The 19,621-nt window shown below is 44.1% G+C and overlaps 1 protein-coding gene across 7 annotated transcripts in view; it reads right to left on the bottom strand.

Moving 5' to 3' along the window:
- The window catches only part of LOC138651117 (beta-1,4-galactosyltransferase 1-like), a 480,309-nt gene that overhangs the window by 250,069 nt on the left and 210,619 nt on the right, over nucleotides 1–19,621 (bottom strand). For all 7 annotated transcript variants that reach the window (XM_069741131.1, XM_069741142.1, XM_069741124.1 and 4 more), the window contains one exon: nucleotides 17,935–18,122. In XM_069741131.1, the coding sequence (XP_069597232.1) occupies nucleotides 17,935–18,122 (188 nt within the window). The remainder of the gene's footprint in view (nucleotides 1–17,934; nucleotides 18,123–19,621) is intronic.

Below are 19,621 nucleotides of genomic sequence, written 5' to 3'. Positions count from 1 at the left end.
GAAGCTCTTGCTGCTACCTTGGTTTCCAGGAGCAGGGGACCGCAGCCTTGGCAGGGATGGTCTGGAGCCGCGAAGTAGCTACCCCAAATGCGGCAGAGCCGGAGTGGTACTGCAAATTATGGCAGGAAACTTGAAAAATGAGTGCAGAAAAAAGGAGCCTAAAGGAAGCTCTTGCTGCTACCTTAGAGTCCAATCTCATACCCCAGGGAAACTTACAGCAAGAGATAAGAGAAATTAGAGGAGAGATATGGAGCGTAAGAGAAACTCCAGCAGCAGCCCCAGAATCTAATCCTATATCCTCGGATGATGAGTGATTACAGAGGGGGTATGTCTCTCCTGAAGGACGGTGAACTAGACCAAAGCACCCACCAGACAGGCGCAGAAGTGAGTGTTGGACTTGAGGAAATATGGAACACATGTCAAGGAGTTGCCCTACACGGGACAGCCAACGGTTAAGATTCGCTCAACCCTCCAAAGGTCATGCTCACTGGATAGAGCGCTGCACTTGGAATAAATGGGACGGTGAGCGGAGGGGAGCTTCACCCAGAGCAAGGCAGAGCCATGGTGTCGAATGCCCGAGAAGTGAGGGAGAAGGCGTCATCTGCTTGCAGCGAGATGTCTGCATTACTCAGGAGCATGGAGGTGAATCGGGTGGAGCCGGTGTACACCAAGAAAGATGACAACAGCCCCAGTGAAGAAGCGGAGGTAGGGCTCACACCTAGTGTGCAGTCAGATGACTCATATGAACTCTAGTGTGGGAATTTTTCTTAATATTTTCTCACGCTCGAGTTCATCTGAGGTTATGCCAGCAGGGAGCGCAGCACCGCAAGTCTAGGTAGCTGTGTTCTCCTTCTTCCCATTCATTCTCCAGTTTCTACAGGCAGGGGCGGCTGCATTAGCAGAGCTCCTGCTTGTAAAATTATTTAACCCATTCAAATGGATTTACAGTGTGGGACATGACTGTAAAGGCAGAAAGGTATGGGATATTGTTGTTTTTTTATTTTTCCTTTTTTACAGAACAAGGGTTGTCATTTGGATTGAGTGTATAATAAACTATTAGAACACCCTGTGTCTTTATTTCAATAAAATACTTTTTCCCTAATGTGTGTGTGTTTTATTAACCATTTACTACTATTGGATTAATAATGGATATGTGTCTTATTGACACCTCTCCATTATTAACCAGGCTTAATGTCACCTTACAATAGCAAGGTGACATTAACCCTTTATTTTCCCATATCCCACTGCTACAGAGGAGTGGGAAGAGAGAGGCTAAGTGTCAGAATAGGCGCATCTTACAGATGTAACTTTTCTGGGATGGCTGGGGACAGGTATTTTTAGCCGGGGGGGGGAACAATATCCATGGTCCCTCTCTAGGCTATTAATATCTGCCCTCAGTCACCGGCTTTCCCACTCTGGCAGAGAAAATTACGCGGGAGCCCACGCCAATTTTTTCCGTGATTTAACCCTTTATTTTAACAGCTAGAGCCCCCAAATTTTACACACATACATTTGTAACATTATTAATGAGGGATATGTAAAAAAAAATAAGGGATATGAAATGGTTTACTGTATGTAAGCCATGCCTCATATCCTGTCGGGTTTGAGAAGGAGATAGCAAAAGCCGGCAATAGAATTACCGGCTTTTCTGCTATCTAGCGCTGTATGAAATATAAATATATGTATATATATATGTGTCTCACTGACATACATATATATATATATATATATATATATACACAGAGAGAGAGAGACTGTATATATGTTTTCATGAATATTTGAGCCCATGGATCCATTCTATGTCCATTTTGCAAGCCAGTGAGAAAATCTCGCTGTACGGATGCCATACGGATTACATATGGAGGTTTACATGCGCAAAATACGCTGCCACACCCTTCCTACGGATTACATACGGATCACTGTTTTGGGAACATTTCTGCGTATTACGCCTGTATAATACGGACCGTATTTCCCTACGCCTAGTGTGACGCCGGCCTGTTGTGAGTTCTGTTTTTGGGCTCCCTCTGGTGGTTACTGATGGTACTGGGTGACTTGTCTTTCCTGGGTCTCTGGGTTCCACCTGTTCCATCAGGATATGGGAGTTTCCTATTTAACCTGGCTTTGCTGGCATTTCCTCACCGGTTATCAATGTATCCAGTGTGTCTTGTTACCTCTGCTCCCTGCTCCTAGAATCTTCTGGTCAAGCTAAGTTTGGATTTTCCTGTTTTGGTGTTTTGCTTTATTTGGTTTTTAGTCCAGCCTGCAGATATGTGATTATTGCTGCTGGTTGCTCTAGTGGGCTGAAATTGCTCCTCATGTACCATGAGTTGGCACATGAGTTCAAGTAATTTCAGGATGGTTTTTTGAAGGGTTTTTCGCTGACCGCGCAGTTCACTTTTGTATCCTCTGCTATCTAGCTTTAGCGGGCCTCATTTTGCTGAAACTGTTTTCATACTGCGTATGTGCTTTCCTCTCATTTCACCGTCATTATATGTGGGGGGCTGCTATTTCTGTGGGGTATTTCTCTGGAGGCAAGAGAGGTCTGTGTTTCTTCTAATAGGGGAAGTTAGATCTTCGGCTGGAGCGAGACGTCTAGGATCATCGTAGGCACGTTCCCCGGCTACTTTTATTTGTGTGTTAGGTTCAGGGTCGCGGTCAGCTCAGGTTCCATCGCCCTAGAGCTTGTTTGTATCTGTGCTTGTCCTTTAGTGATCCCCTGCCATTGGGATCATGACAGTATAACCGGCCCACAAAGTGTTAATTGTATTGGCTGAAGTAGGAGGATAAGTAGTCTGAGGAAGTTTTTTTTTTTTTTTTTTTTCCCTCAGAGTTTGCTGCCTAGCCTTATTGCAGCCTGGCTACTTCCTCCTCCTCTTAATCTTTGAATGGCTCTGATCCCAGCTGTTTATCATGGACGTCCAGAGTTTGGCTTCCAGCCTGAATAATCTTGCCGCTAAGGTTCAAAATATACAGGATTTTGTTGTACATGCTCCTATGTCTGAACCTAGAATTCCTGTCCCAGAGTTTTTTTCTGGAGATAGATCTCGTTTTCTGAATTTTAGGAACAATTGCAAGTTGTTTCTTTCTTTGAAATCTCGCTCCTCTGGAGACCCTGCTCAGCAAGTAAAGATAATTATATCTTTCCTGCGGGGTGACCCTCAGGATTGGGCATTTGCATTGGCACCAGGGGACCCTGCGTTGCTTAATGCGGATGCGTTTTTTTGGCATTGGGTTTGCTCTATGAGGAACCTAACCAAGAGATTCAGGCTGAAAAAGCTTTGTTGGCCCTCTCTCAGGGGCAAGATGAAGCAGAAATTTATTGTCAAAAATTTCGGAAGTGGTCGGTGCTTACTCAGTGGAATGAGTGCGCCCTGGCTGCAAGGTTCAGAGATGGCCTTTCTGAGGCCATTAAAGATGTTATGGTTGGGTTCCCTGCGCCTACTGGTCTGAATGAGTCTATGACTATGGCTATTCAGATTGATCGGCGTTTACGGGAGCGCAAACCTGTGCACCATTTGGCGGTGTCGTCTGAACCGTCACCTGAGATAATGCAATGTGATAAAATTCAGTCCAGAAGTGAACGGCAAAAATATAGGCGGAAAAAAAGGTTGTGCTTTTATTGTGGTGATTCAGCTCATGTTATATCAGCATGCTCTAAACGCACAAAAAAGGTTGATAAGTCTGTTGCCATTAGTACTTTACAGTCTAAGTTCATTCTGTCTGTGACTCTGATTTGTTCATTATCATCCATTTCCGTCGATGCCTATGTGGATTCAGGCGCTGCCCTGAGTCTTATGGATTGGTCATTTGCCAATCGCTGTGGGTTTAGTCTGGAGCCTCTGGAAGTCCCTATTCCTTTGAAGGGAATTGACTCTACACCTTTGGCTATGAATAAACCTCAGTACTGGACACAAGTGACCATGCGTATGACTCCTGTTCATCAGGAGGTGATTCGCTTCCTGGTACTGTATAATTTGCATGATGTCCTAGTGCTTGGTCTGCCATGGTTACAAACTCATAATCCAGTCCTTGACTGGAAATCGATGTCTGTGTTAAGCTGGGGTTGTCAGGGGGTTCATGATGATGCACCTCCGATTTCTATCGCTTCATCTACTCCTTCTGAGATTCCTGTGTTTTTGTCTGACTATCGGGATGTTTTTGAGGAGCCTAAGCTCAGTTCGCTTCCTCCTCACAGGGATTGCGATTGTGCTATAAATTTAATTCCAGGCAGTAAATTTCCTAAAGGTCGTTTGTTCAATCTGTCAGTGCCAGAGCATACTGCTATGCGGGATTATGTTAAGGAGTCCTTGGAAAAGGGACATATCCGTCCATCTTTGTCCCCTTTGGGAGCAGGTTTTTTTTTCGTGGCCAAAAAAGATGGTTCCTTGAGGCCTTGTATAGATTATCGTCTTTTGAATAAGATTACCGTAAAATATCAGTATCCTTTGCCATTGTTGACTGATTTGTTTGCTCGCATTAAGGGGGCTAAATGGTTCACTAAGATTGATCTTCGGGGTGCGTATAATCTTATACGAATAAAGCAAGGTGATGAGTGGAAAACCACAATTAATACGCCTGAGGGCCATTTTGAGTATTTGGTAATGCCTTTCGGACTTTCTAATGCTCCTTCAGTCTTCCAGTCCTTTATGCACGATATTTTCCGTGAATATCTGGATAAATTTATGATTGTGTATTTGGATGATATTTTGGTTTTTTCTGATGACTGGGAGTCTCATGTTCAGCAGGTCAGGAAGGTGTTTCAGGTCCTGCGGGCCAATTCCTTGTTTGTAAAAGGCTCAAAGTGTCTCTTTGGAGTCCAGAAGATTTCTTTCTTGGGGTATATTTTTTCCCCTTCTACTATTGAGATGGATCCCGTCAAGGTTCAGGCTATTTGTGACTGGACGCAGCCTACATCTCTTAAGAGTCTACAGAAGTTCTTGGGCTTTGCTAATTTCTATCGTCGTTTTATAACTAATTTTTCTAGTGTTGTTAAGCCTTTGACGGATTTGACTAAGAAGGGTGCTGATGTTGCTAATTGGTCTCCTGCGGCTGTGGAGGCCTTTCAGGAACTTAAGCGCCGGTTTTCTTCTGCTCCTGTGTTGCGTCAGCCAGATGTTTCGCTCCCTTTTCAGGTTGAGGTTGATGCTTCCGAGATTGGAGCGGGGGCGGTTTTGTCACAGAGAAGCTCCGATGGCTCAGTGATGAAGCCATGCGCGTTTTTTTCTAGAAAGTTTTCGCCGGCTGAGCGGAATTATGATGTTGGTAATCGGGAACTTTTGGCCATGAAGTGGGCATTTGAGGAGTGGCGTCATTGGCTAGAGGGTGCTAGACATCGTGTGGTGGTCTTGACTGATCACAAAAATTTGATTTACCTTGAGTCTGCCAGGCGTCTGAATCCTAGACAGGCTCGTTGGTCACTGTTTTTCTCTCGTTTCAATTTTGTGGTTTCATACCTGCCAGGTTCAAAGAATGTGAAGGCGGATGCTCTTTCTAGGAGTTTTGTGCCTGACTCCCTTGGAAATTCTGAGCCCTCTGGTATCCTTAGGGATGGGGTGATTTTGTCTGCTGTCTCCCCAGACTTGCGACGTGCTTTGCAGGAGTTTCAGGTGGGTAAACCTGATCGTTGTCCGCCTGAGAGACTGTTTGTTCCGGATAATTGGACCAGTAGAGTCATCTCCGAGGTCCATTCTTCTGCGTTGGCAGGTCATCCTGGAATATTTGGTACAAGAGACTTGGTGGCCAGGTCTTTTTGGTGGCCTTCCTTGTCGAGGGATGTGCGTTCTTTTGTGCAGTCTTGTGAGGTTTGTGCTCGGGCTAAGCCTTGCTGTTCTCGGGCCAGTGGATTGTTGTCACCTTTGCCTATCCCGAAGAGGCCTTGGACGCACATTTCCATGGACTTTATTTCGGATCTCCCTGTCTCTCAAAAAATGTCCGTCATCTGGGTTGTGTGTGATCGCTTTTCTAAAATGGTTCATCTGGTACCCTTGCCTAAGTTACCTTCCTCCTCTGAGTTGGTCCCTCTGTTTTTTCAGAATGTGGTTCGTTTGCATGGGATTCCTGAGAACATCGTTTCTGACAGGGGATCCCAGTTTGTGTCTAGATTTTGGCGGACGTTCTGTGCTAAGATGGGCATTGATTTGTCCTTTTCGTCTGCATTCCATCCTCAGACGAATGGCCAGACTGAACGAACTAATCAGACCTTGGAAACTTATTTAAGGTGTTTTGTTTCTGCTGATCAGGATGACTGGGTTACCTTTTTGCCGCTGGCCGAGTTTGCCCTTAATAATCGGGCTAGTTCTGCTACCTTGGTTTCTCCTTTCTTTTGTAATTCGGGGTTTCATCCTCGTTTTTCCTCTGGTCAGGTGGAACCTTCTGATTGTCCTGGAGTGGACATGGTGGTGGATAGGTTGCATCGGATTTGGAGTCATGTGGTGGACAATTTGAAGTTGTCCCAGGAGAAGGCTCAGCAGTTTTCTAATCGCCGTCGCCGCGTGGGTCCTCGACTTCTTGTTGGGGACTTGGTGTGGTTGTCTTCTCGTTTTGTTCCTATGAAGGTCTCTTCTCCTAAGTTCAAGCCTCGGTTCATCGGTCCCTATAGGATCTTGGAAATTCTTAACCCTGTGTCGTTTCGTTTGGATCTCCCGGCATCGTTTGCTATTCATAATGTATTCCATCGGTCGTTGTTGCGGAAGTATGAGGTACCTGTTGTTCCTTCGCTTGAGCCTCCTGCTCCAGTGCTGGTGGAGGGAGAATTGGAGTATGTTGTGGAGAAGATCTTGGATTCTCGTGTTTCCAGACGGAAACTCCAGTATTTGGTCAAGTGGAAGGGTTATGGTCAGGAGGATAATTCTTGGGTGGTTGCCTCGGATGTTCATGCTGATGATTTGGTTCGCGCTTTTCACAGGGCTCATCCTGGTCGCCCTGGTGGTTCTCGTGAGGGTTCGGTGACCCCTCCTCAACGGGGGGGTACTGTTGTGAGTTCTGTTTTTGGGCTCCCTCTGGTGGTTACTGATGGTACTGGGTGACTTGTCTTTCCTGGGTCTCTGGGTTCCACCTGTTCCATCAGGATATGGGAGTTTCCTATTTAACCTGGCTTTGCTGGCATTTCCTCGCCGGTTATCAATGTATCCAGTGTGTCTTGTTACCTCTGCTCCCTGCTCCTAGAATCTTCTGGTCAAGCTAAGTTTGGATTTTCCTGTTTTGGTGTTTTGCTTTATTTGGTTTTTAGTCCAGCCTGCAGATATGTGATTATTGCTGCTGGTTGCTCTAGTGGGCTGAAATTGCTCCTCATGTACCATGAGTTGGCACATGAGTTCAAGTAATTTCAGGATGGTTTTTTGAAGGGTTTTTCGCTGACCGCGCAGTTCACTTTTGTATCCTCTGCTATCTAGCTTTAGCGGGCCTCATTTTGCTGAAACTGTTTTCATACTGCGTATGTGCTTTCCTCTCATTTCACCGTCATTATATGTGGGGGGCTGCTATTTCTGTGGGGTATTTCTCTGGAGGCAAGAGAGGTCTGTGTTTCTTCTAATAGGGGAAGTTAGATCTTCGGCTGGAGCGAGACGTCTAGGATCATCGTAGGCACGTTCCCCGGCTACTTTTATTTGTGTGTTAGGTTCAGGGTCGCGGTCAGCTCAGGTTCCATCGCCCTAGAGCTTGTTTGTATCTGTGCTTGTCCTTTAGTGATCCCCTGCCATTGGGATCATGACACCGGCCATAGTGAAACATATTTCCCCTCCAGCACTTTACCAGTGACTTTGTCACAATATACTGTATATGAGAGAGAGGGCGAGACAGAAAGCGATAATTATAATATGTATAATATATGTATGTAATTATCATGACTAAAAAATAAAATGTCTGGTCAGTTAGTTCTTTTCAGGATCTTATCCCTCATCATTAGTCTCCTCTCACTTAGGGACAAAATTTTATGTCTATGCAGCTCTGCTCAGTTTACTTTCCAAACCCTGTCATCACTAACTATACTATACACTATGCCGTACATCCTATACTATACATTACTCATCTTCACAATACATTACAATTCACATTACACAATATAGACAAAGACAATCTAATATATAAAGCTGAATGTGTGTGTGTATGTGTGTGTGTATGTGTATGTATGTATGTCCGGGATTGGCATCTGCACCGTCGCAGCTACAGCCACAAAATTTTGCACAGTCACACGTCTGGACCCCGAGAGCGTCATAGACTATGTTGTGAGGCGAAATTTTAACCCCGCGCTTTCCAATTCACCAAACAATTTTGCCCCTATCTACATAATGGGGAAAAAAGTGAAAGGAAAAGTGTTGGAGGCGTCGCAGCTACAGCCACAAAATTTTGCACAGTCACACATCTGGACCCCGAGAGCATCATAGGCTATGTTGTGAGGTGAAATTTTAACCCCGCGCTTTCCAATTCACCAAACAATTTTGCCCCTATCTACATAATGGGGAAAAGTGAAAGGAAAAGTGTTGGAGGCAAATTGACAGCTGCCAGATGTGAACAAGGGGGACTTAAAGAATGAGAGCGATGGCGCCAAAGAGTATATACCATACAGTTGCTAAGGTGGGGCCCCAACATGGGATACTCACCACACACGGGGATATGAACACACACACAAAATGCGCCACACACCACCACGTGCTTGAACACATATTACCCTCAGCACACATTTCACCACAAATACACCAACCTCGCCACATAAAAGTCGAAACACAAAAGTCGCCACTCAAAACTTGCCACGCGCAGAACTCGCTACATGCAAAAACTAGGCTCTTGCAAAACTCGCCACAAGTGCAAAACTGTTGTGAATTCTGTGGTCGAGCTCCCTCCTGTGGTCATGAGTGGTACTTCAGCTGGTTCTGTCTATGAGCTTCCGCTGGTGGACGTGAGTGGGGCTGCGGCTTCTGAGTTTCCTTCCTCAGGTGACGAGGTTAAGTCGTTAGGTGCTGCTCTATTTAACTCCACCTAGTTCTTTGTTCCTGGCCTCCAGTCAATGTTCCAGTATTGGTCTGGCTCTCTCCTGGATCGTTCTTGTGGCCTGTCTGCCCTGCATAAGCTAAGTTCTGCTTGTGTTACTTTTTGTTTGCTAAATTTTCTGTCCAGCTTGCTATATTGGTTTTTCTTGCTTGCTGGAAGCTCTGACATGCAGAGGGAGCACCTCCGTACCGTTAGTCGGTGCGGAGGGTCTTTTTGCCCCTCTGCGTGGTTGTTTGTAGGTTTTTGTGCTAACCGCAAAGCTATCTTTCCTATCCTCGGTCTATTCAGTAAGTCGGGCCTCACTTTGCTAAATCTATTTCATCTCTGTGTTTGTATTTTCATCTTAACTCACAGTCATTATATGTGGGGGGCTGCCTTTTCCTTTGGGGAATTTCTCTGAGGCAAGGTAGGCTTATTTTTCTATCTTCAGGGCTAGTTAGTTTCTCAGGCTGTGCCGAGTTGCATAGGGAGCGTTAGGCGCAATCCACGGCTACCTCTAGTGTGGTATGGTAGGATTAGGGATTGCGGTCAGCAGAGTTCCCACATCTCAGAGCTCGTCCTATGTTAGTAACTATAAGGTCACTTTGTGTGCTCTTAACCACTAGGTCCATTGTGGTTCTGAATCACCTGTTCATAACAGTACTGGAGGCCCAAAGTACTAATGCTTCTCAATAGAGGGAAAAGAGAAGTTCTGAGACCATTTTTTTTTCTTTGCACTGTGTTTAGTCCTTCTTTTCCCCTTTACATCAGGGTGGTTCAGAATACAGGTGTAGACATGGACATTCAAGGTCTGTCCTCTTTGATGGATAATCTCGCTATAAGTGTTCAGAACATTCAAGATTTAGTGGTTCAGAATCCTATGTTAGAACCTAAAATTCCTATTCCTGAGTTATTTTCTGGAGATAGAGCTAAGTTTTTGAATTTCAAAAATAATTGTAAACTATTTCTGGCTTTGAAACTCCGCTCCTCTGGTGACCCAGTTCAACAAGTAAAGATCATTATTTCTTTATTACGTGGCGACCCTCAAGACTGGGCATTTTCCCTTGCGCCAGGAGATCCTGCATTATGTGATATTGATGCGTTTTTTCTGGCTCTCGGGTTGCTTTATGATGAACCTAATTCAGTGGATCAGGCAGAGAAAATCTTGCTGGCTCTGTCTCAGGGTCAGGATGAGATAGAGATATATTGTCAGAAATTTAGGAAGTGGTCTGTGCTCACTCAATGGAATGAATGTGCTCTGGCAGCAATTTTCAGAAAGGGTCTCTCTGAAGCCCTTAAGGATGTCATGGTGGGATTTCCTATGCCTGCTGGTCTGAATGAGTCTATGTCTTTGGCCATTCAGATCGATCGACGCTTACGTGAGCGTAAAACTGTGCACCATTTGGCGGTATTATCTGAGCATAAACCTGAGCCTATGCAATGCAATAGGACTTTGACCAGAGCTGAACGGCAAGAACACAGACGATGGAATGGGCTGTGTTTTTACTGTGGCGATTCCACTCATGCTATCTCCGATTGTCCTAAGCGCACTAAGCGGTTCGCTAGCTCTCCCACCATTGGTACGGTACAGTCGAAATTTCTTTTGTCCGTTACTTTGATCTGCTCTTTGTCATCCTATTCTGTCATGGCATTTGTGGATTCAGGCGCTGCCCTGAATTTGATGGACTTGGAGTATGCTAGGCGCTGTGGGTTTTTCTTGGAGCCCTTGCAGTATCCTATTCCATTGAGAGGAATTGATGCTACGCCTTTGGCCAAGAATAAGCCTCAGTACTGGACCCAGCTGACCATGTGCATGGCTCCTGCGCATCAGGAGGATATTCGCTTTTTGGTGTTGCATAATCTGCATGATGTGGTCGTGTTGGGGTTGCCATGGCTACAAGTCCATAACCCAGTATTGGATTGGAAATCAATGTCTGTGTCCAGCTGGGGTTGTCAGGGGGTACATGGTGATGTTCCATTTCTGTCTATTTCATCATCCACCCCTTCTGAGGTCCCAGAGTTCTTGTCGGATTACCGGGATGTACTTGATGAGCCCAAGTCCAGTGCCTTACCTCCACATAGGGATTGTGATTACGCTATCGATTTGATTCCTGGTAGTAAGTTTCCTAAAGGTCGACTGTTTAATTTGTCTGTGCCTGAGCACGCCGCTATGCAGAGTTACGTAAAGGAATCCTTGGAGAAGGGTCATATTCGCCCGTCATCGTCGCCATTGGGAGCAGGGTTCTTTTTTGTGGCCAAGAAGGATGGTTCGCTGAGACCTTGTATTGATTACCGCCTTCTAAATAAAATCATGGTCAAATTGCAGTACCCCTTGCCGCTGCTGTCTGATTTGTTTGCTCGGATTAAGGGGGCTAGTTGGTTCACCAAGATAGATCTTCGTGGTGCGTATAATCTTGTGCGCATTAAACAGGGCGATGAATGGAAAACAGCATTTAATACGCCCGAGGGCCATTTTGAGTACCTGGTTATGCCATTCGGGCTTTCTAATGCTCCATCAGTGTTTCAGTCCTTTATGCATGACATCTTCCGAGAGTACCTGGGTAAATTCCTGATTGTATACTTGGATGATATTTTGGTCTTCTCGGATGATTGGGAGTCTCACGTGAGGCAGGTCAGAATGGTGTTCCAGGTCCTGCGTGCGAATTTTTTGTTTGTGAAGGGGTCAAAGTGTCTCTTTGGTGTTCAGAAGGTTTCATTTTTGGGTTTCATTTTTTCCCCTTCTACTATCGAGATGGACCCTGTTAAAGTTCAGGCCATTTATGATTGGACTCAGCCGACATCTCTGAAGAGTCTGCAAAAGTTCCTGGGCTTTGCTAATTTTTATCGTCGCTTCATCAATAATTTTTCTAGTATTGCTAAACCGTTGACTGATTTAACCAAGAAGGGTGCTGATGTGGTCAATTGGTCTTCTGCTGCTGTGGAAGCTTTTCAAGAGTTGAAGCGTCGTTTTTCTTCTGTCCCTGTGTTGTGTCAACCAGATGTTTCGCTCCTGTTCCAGGTCGAGGTTGATGCTTCTGAGATTGGAGCAGGGGCTGTTTTGTCGCAAAGAAGTTCTGATGGCTCGGTGATGAAACCATGCGCCTTCTTTTCCAGGAAGTTTTCGCCTGCTGAGCGTAATTATGATGTTGGCAATCGAGAGTTGCTGGCCATGAAGTGGGCATTCGAGGAGTGGCGTCATTGGCTTGAAGGAGCTAAGCATCGCGTGGTGGTCTTGACTGATCATAAGAACTTGACTTATCTCGAGTCTGCCAAACGGTTGAATCCTAGACAGGCTCGTTGGTCGCTGTTTTTCTCCCGTTTTGACTTTGTGGTTTCGTACCTTCCGGGCTCTAAAAATGTGAAGGCGGATGCCCTGTCTAGGAGTTTTGTGGCTGACTCTCCGGGTTTGTCTGAGCCGGCGGGTGTTCTCAAGGAGGGGGTAATTTTGTCTGCCATCTCCCCTGATTTGCGGCGGGTGCTGCAAAAATTTCAGGCTAATAGACCTGACCGTTGCCCAGCGGAGAAACTCTTTGTCCCTGATAAATGGACGAGTAGAGTTATCTCTGAGGTTCATTGTTCGGTGTTGGCTGGTCATCCTGGAATCTTTGGTACCAGAGATTTGGTGGCTAGATCCTTTTGGTGGCCGTCTCTGTTGCGGGATGTGCGTTCATTTGTGCAGTCCTGTGGGACTTGTGCTCGGGCTAAGCCCTGCTGTTCTCGTGCCAGTGGGTTGCTTTTGCCCTTGCCAGTCCCGAAGAGGCCCTGGACACATATCTCTATGGATTTTATTTCGGATCTCCCCGTCTCTCAAAAAATGTCGGTCATTTGGGTTGTTTGTGATCGCTTCTCGAAGATGGTCCATTTGGTACCCTTGTCTAAATTGCCTTCCTCCTCTGATTTGGTATCATTGTTCTTCCAGCATGTGGTTCGTTTACATGGCATTCCAGAGAACATCGTTTCTGACAGAGGTTCCCAGTTTGTTTCGAGGTTTTGGCGAGCCTTTTGTGCTAGGATGGGCATTGATTTGTCTTTTTCCTCGGCTTTCCATCCTCAGACAAATGGCCAGACTGAACGAACCAATCAGACCTTGGAAACATATCTAAGATGTCTTGTTTCTGCCGATCAGGATGATTGGGTGTCTTTTTTGCCTTTGGCTGAGTTCGCCCTTAATAATCGGGCCAGCTCGGCTACTTTGGTTTCGCTGTTTTTCTGCAATTCTGGTTTCCATCCTCGTTTCTCTTCAGGGCAGGTTGAGTCTTCTGACTGTCCTGGTGTGGATACTGTGGTGGATAGGTTGCAGCAGATTTGGACTCATGTGGTGGACAATTTGACATTGTCTCAGGAGAAGGCTCAACGTTTCGCTAACCGCAGGCGCTGTGTGGGTCCCCGACTTCGTGTTGGGGATTTGGTTTGGTTGTCATCTCGTTATATTCCTATGAAAGTTTCCTCTCCTAAGTTTAAGCCTCGTTTCATTGGTCCGTATAGGATTTCTAAGGTTCTTAATCCTGTGTCTTTTTGTTTGACCCTTCCAGCTTCTATTTCCATCCATAACGTATTCCATAGTTCATTGTTGCGGAGATACGTGGCACCTGTGGTTCCATCCGTTGATCCTCCTGCCCCGGTTTTGGTTGAGGGGGAGTTGGAGTATATAGTGGAGAAGATTTTGGATTCTCGTATTTTGAGACGGAAACTTCAGTACCTGGTTAAATGGAAGGGTTATGGTCAGGAAGATAATTCCTGGGTCTTTGCCTCTGATGTTCATGCTGCCGATCTGGTTTGTGCCTTTCATTTGGCCCACCTGGTCGGCCTGGGGGCTCTGGTGAGGGTTCTGTGATCCCTCCTCAAGGGGGGGTACTGTTGTGAATTCTGTGGTCGAGCTCCCTCCTGTGGTCATGAGTGGTACTTCGGCTGGTTCTGTCTATGAGCTTCCGCTGGTGGATGTGAGTGGGGCTGCGGCTTTTGAGTTTCCTTCCTCAGGTGACGAGGTTAAGTCGTTAGGTGCTGCTCTATTTAACTCCACCTAGTTCTTTGTTCCTGGCCTCCAGTCAATGTTCCAGTATTGGTCTAGCTCTCTCCTGGATCGTTCTTGTGGCCTGTCTGCCCTGCATAAGCTAAGTTCTGCTTGTGTTTTGTGTTTTGTTTGCTATATTTTCTGTCCAGCTTGCTATATTGGTTTTTCTTGCTTGCTGGAAGCTCTGAGACGCAGAGGGAGCACCTCCGTACCGTTAGTCGGTGCGGAGGGTCTTTTTGCCCCTCTGCATGGTTGTTTGTAGGTTTTTGTGCTAGCCGCAAAGCTATCTTTCCTATCCTCGGTCTATTCAGTAAGTCGGGCCTCACTTTGCTAAATCTATTTCATCTCTGTGTTTGTATTTTCATCTTAACTCACAGTCATTATATGTGGGGGGCTGCCTTTTCCTTTGGGGAATTTCTCTGAGGCAAGGTAGGCTTATTTTTCTATCTTCAGGGCTAGTTAGTTTCTCAGGCTGTGCCGAGTTGCATAGGGAGCGTTAGGCGCAATCCACGGCTACCTCTAGTGTGGTATGGTAGGAATAGGGATTGCGGTCAGCAGAGTTCCCACGTCTCAGAGCTCGTCCTATGTTAGTAACTATCAGGTCACTTTGTGTGCTCTTAACCACTAGGTCCATTGTGGTTCTGAATCACCTGTTCATAACACAAAACTCACCTCATGGAAAACTCGCCACACGCAAAACTTGCACACGCGGAAAAATTGCCACATGCACAAAAGTTGCAACACATGCAAAAGTTGCCACGCGCAAAACTCGCCATGCACAAAACTTGCTGCACATAACTTGCTACACTAACCTGTCACATGCAACTCGACACACAAAAAGTTGCTACACGCATGTTGCCACACAAAACTCATTTCACAAAAGTCGCTACATGCATGTCGCCACACGCAACTCAACACACACAACTTGACAAACGAAACTCGCCCTAAAACACACACAAGTCTGGTTTTATCCTTCAAAAATAAAAATCTGATTAATAAGCAGACAAACTACAACAAATGTACCATATAGGAAATACGGCAGCTGTCAGTCACATGACCTGTCTATTATGTGTTATTATATTATGTGAGCTAATATATACTGCCAGGGGGAGGGCTTCCTGTTGGCTGGGGATTTATCAGGCTGCCAATTTAGCTTACAAATACTGAGGTAAAAATACTGAGCAAATAACGTGTGAACGAGGTCTAATACAGGAGGAGATGACACACAGGTATATACTATATACAGGGGAGATGACACACAGATATATACTATATACAGGAGAGATGACACACAGGTATATACTATATAGAGGAGGAGATGACATACAGGTACATATATATACAGGAGGAGATGACATACAGGTATATACTATATACAGGAGCAGATGATCTACAGGTATATACTATATACAGGAGGAGATGACATACAGGTATATGCTATATATAGAAGATGACATGCAGGTATATACTATATACAGGAGGAGATGACACACAGATATATACTATATACAGGGGAGATGACACACAGGTATATACTATATACAGGAGGAGATGACATACAGGTATATACTATATATAGAAGGAGATGACATTCAGGTATATACTATATATAGAAGGAGATGACACACAGCAGGTATATACTATATACAGGGGAGCTGACATACAGGTATATACTATATACAGGAGATGACATACAGATGTATACTATATATAAGGGAGATGACAAACATGTATATACTGAGGTGATGAGATGAAAATGAGAGGTGTGAGGTGAAAATGAAAAGGTGTGAGTGCAAAATGAGAGGAGTGAGGAAAAATAGTGGAGTGATCAGAAAATGACAGATGTGAGGTTGAAATGACAAGTGTTAGGGGGGAATGAGAGGAGTGAGGGAGAAAATGAGAGGTGTGAGGGAGAAAATTAGAGATGTGAGGGGGGAAATGAAAGATGTGATTGGGAAAATGAGAGGCGTGATGGGAAAATAAGAGAAGTGAGGTGCTATAACTAACCACAGATATTTACTATGCCCAGGCAACGCCGGGCTCTTCAGCTAGTACATAATAAACACAACACAATCCACATTACATGATTAAATGTAAGGGTGGTGAACTGTACTATCGCGTTCCTTCCCCTAAAGACACCAGACTGTCCACACTAACGTTACACTACCTCTTACTTTTAATCAGTTTTTTGGCACATCTTCTGTCTCCTCCTGTACCAGTCGGTGACATGTATTGTTCATGATTATTGTACTTGTTTTTTTTTATTTCGTATACCCCTTTTCACATGTAAAGTGCCATGTAATAAAGGAAACCATAATAATAATAACTAATAATAATCTAAAACTATAGTTAATTGCCCCAAAAACCCACACTCACTTATTATCGGGTGAAGTGCATAAAATGACTAAAGCATTGGTGTAGAGCACGTCATGTGCGATAGAATTCTGACTCACTTTCAATCATAATTCTGGCTCATTTTGATGTGTACCGTAACTCTGCTACAAGATGTTACAGCAGTGTATATTAGATACCTACTTGTATTTCAATCTCCCATCCACTGCCATTGGACTGAGACCTGTTTGATTCTGATGGAAATCAATAAAAAAAATATCAACTACTACTATGTAGTTTTCATTTTTTTTTATCATACATTGTTAAACTCCTATAGATTTAATTGAATGGAATGGGGATATAAGACAGACTGAATTGTTCTCTAGATAAGTAGGAATGAGAAAAAAAATGTATTCATTATTTGGTGAAAACACTGTACCATATATGTTAGGCACAGATAATCAAATTCTCTCATTTGAGAAAATCAGGTCAATGCAAATGACACTCTAATCACTAGGGTTGAGCGACCTTTACTTTTATAGGATCGGGTCGGGTTTCACGAAACCCGACTTTTTCAAAAGTCGGGTCGAGTGAAATCGGCCGATCCTATAAAAAAGTCGGGGTCGGCCGAAATTCGAAACCCAATGCAATGCATTGGGTTTCCATGGTTCCCAGGGTCTGAAGGAGCGGAAACTCTGCTTCAGGCCCTGCGATCCATATTTTAGTGTAAAATAAAGAATTAAAATAAAAAATATCGCAATACTTACCCTCTGACGCGCCCTGGTACTAACCGGGAACCTTCCTTCCTTAGAATCAGCCTTCCAGGACCTTGCGGTGACGTCGCGGTGACGTCGCGGCTTGTGATTGGTCGCGCGAGCGGTCACATGGGCGGCCGCGCGGCCAATCACAAGCCGCGAAGTCACCGCGACGTCACCGCAAGGTCCTGGAAGGCTGATTCTAAGGAAGGAAGGTTCCCGGTTAGTACCAGGGCGCGTCAGAGGGTAAGTATTGCGATATTTTTTATTTTAATTCTTTATTTTCCACTTAAATCTGAATTCCAATACCAATTCCCGATAAAAACATATCGGGAATCGGTATCGAAATTCCGATTCTAGATTCAAAAGATCGCCGACTTCATGGCCTACCACACACAGGGGTCGGGTCGGGTTTCATGAAACCCGACCTTGCCAAAAGTCGGCGACTTTTGAAAATTTTCGACCCGTTTCGCTCAACCCTACTAATCACACTCTGATCAGAGTGTGATCATAGTGTGGTCCTATTCTTTGAGGAGAAGATGGAGACAAAAAAATCCATCTTTTCCATTCTGTAAGTCTGTGGAGAGCTGACTGCATTCAGATGTCATTAGAGTGCAGTCCGATGGTTACCACACACTTATTGACTTGCATGGCAGAGTGTAATCCAAACATGCTGTGTTGTGCATGGCTCCATATACCAATATTGGTCCGAGGGCGATCCGACGTTTTGTGGAATTGCTCTCAGACTGATAATACAATTGGTTGCACCAGGCGCTAAGAGGAAAACTGCTTCATGAAAACAAATACCTGTGGCAAGAACAAATATGGGGATATTTATGCATTATTTTGTATTGATCATTTAACATTAAATACCTGAAATTAAACTTGTCTAAAGAATTCGACAAATGTTTGGGGTTTTTTGAGCAGCTGTATAAATGCCTTTCATCCATTGGAATGATATCAACGTCACTGAAGATAAAGCAGTTGTAGTCATATTCCTTTGCTGCTTCTGTGTAACCGATATTCATCAGTTTAGCTCGGTTGAATGTTGATTTTCCATGCTGTAATAAAATAAATAAATGAGTAAATTAATTAACTGACAAAACTGATTTTATCTATGCCTTTGTGCATCTTTGTTTTTTTCAACCATTCATTTGAATGAATGGAAAGCCCTGCAAAAACGCTGGAAGACTTGACAGGCTGAATCTTGGCAAAAACACATAAGGGTTCAAAACACTCACTGAAGAAAACCCAGTGTGTGAGATTTCACAAATCGCATTGATTATGCTGCTGCTGTAAAATGCTGCAGATTTTATGCACCAAATATTCTGCATAAAAAATGCAGCAAAAATGCCACATCTGAAAGTACCATAAGGCTATGTTCACACGTTGCATTTTATTTTTCTGCAGCCAAAACCTGATCTCGTCAGTAAAAAAAAAAAAGCTTCCACCAAAATGCAGGTTTTGCTTCTTTTATTGCACTTTTTCATTGATTCAATGGGTGAACAAATGCTTCAAAAATGCTGAAAGAATTGACATGCCGCAGTTTTCAAAAAACAAGCCAAGAAAACAAAACAAGCGTGTGCATGAGATTTATGAAATCTCTTAGCTTTTTAGCTTTTGCTGGTGCGGTAAAAAGCAGCTTTTAATTTGCATACAAAAATGCAGCAAAAAAAAAACTGCAAACACTCAACACGTGGACATAAGATTGACACTTCAGCAGAGAAATCCAGATAGACTTGTCCTGAAAAAGAAGAAAGTAGGAAGCATTGCAACAAAAAATGTATGTTATCGATATAAGATAATAAATGCAGTGCAGTTCGCTAATCATTCTAGAAACTTTTCCTATCATGTCACCTTATGGGTTGTGTTCGTGCAACAATATTTTGCATAAAAGTGGTGCATGTCATTTTATATTGGGTGCATTGCTCAGTTAAATTAAGGAGCAAAATTGATATTCCATTCTATAAGACTTTTTCCAATTGGCGTAAATGGCCGATACGATATATGCAACTGTATAAAATATGGTGACATACAGTATATAAGGGCTCTACATTGACATCAATCGTTACAAGATTTCCAGGCATATAGTACTCACAGAACAAGTTGCAGTTTTCAGACCCTTGCATAAAATAGTGGTATTGATAATATTTTAGATATCAACTACACTACGTACATTTCTATGTAGGTTTAAAAAGAAACAGTTCTGTATGATCCAAAAAACAGTAACTATAGCTATGGCTGCTTAGTCTCTCAGGTAGTGACAATTAGAGATGACCGAACCTTTCAAGGTTTGGTGCATTTTGGATCGATGAAGGTCCCAACGATCGCCGAACACAATAGCCGAAAACTAAATGCATAGACAACACCTTCAAGGGGGGCAAAAAAGCTGCCAAAACAGCTAAAATAAGGGCTAACACCAAGAAAAGTGGCATCAATTGACCCATCAATTGCGCTATAAATAAAAAATTTTTACGTGGGTTCCCCTGCATTTTTGATAACCAGCCAGGCAAAACTGACAGCTGCAGGCTACAACCTTCAGCTGTCAGTGTCAGCAAGG

This window comes from Ranitomeya imitator, chromosome 1 (genome assembly GCF_032444005.1).
Source record: "Ranitomeya imitator isolate aRanImi1 chromosome 1, aRanImi1.pri, whole genome shotgun sequence".
Taxonomy (NCBI): domain Eukaryota; kingdom Metazoa; phylum Chordata; class Amphibia; order Anura; family Dendrobatidae; genus Ranitomeya; species Ranitomeya imitator.
Note: the sequence above shows the minus strand (reverse complement) of the source record. Positions and strands in the feature narration are given on the sequence as shown.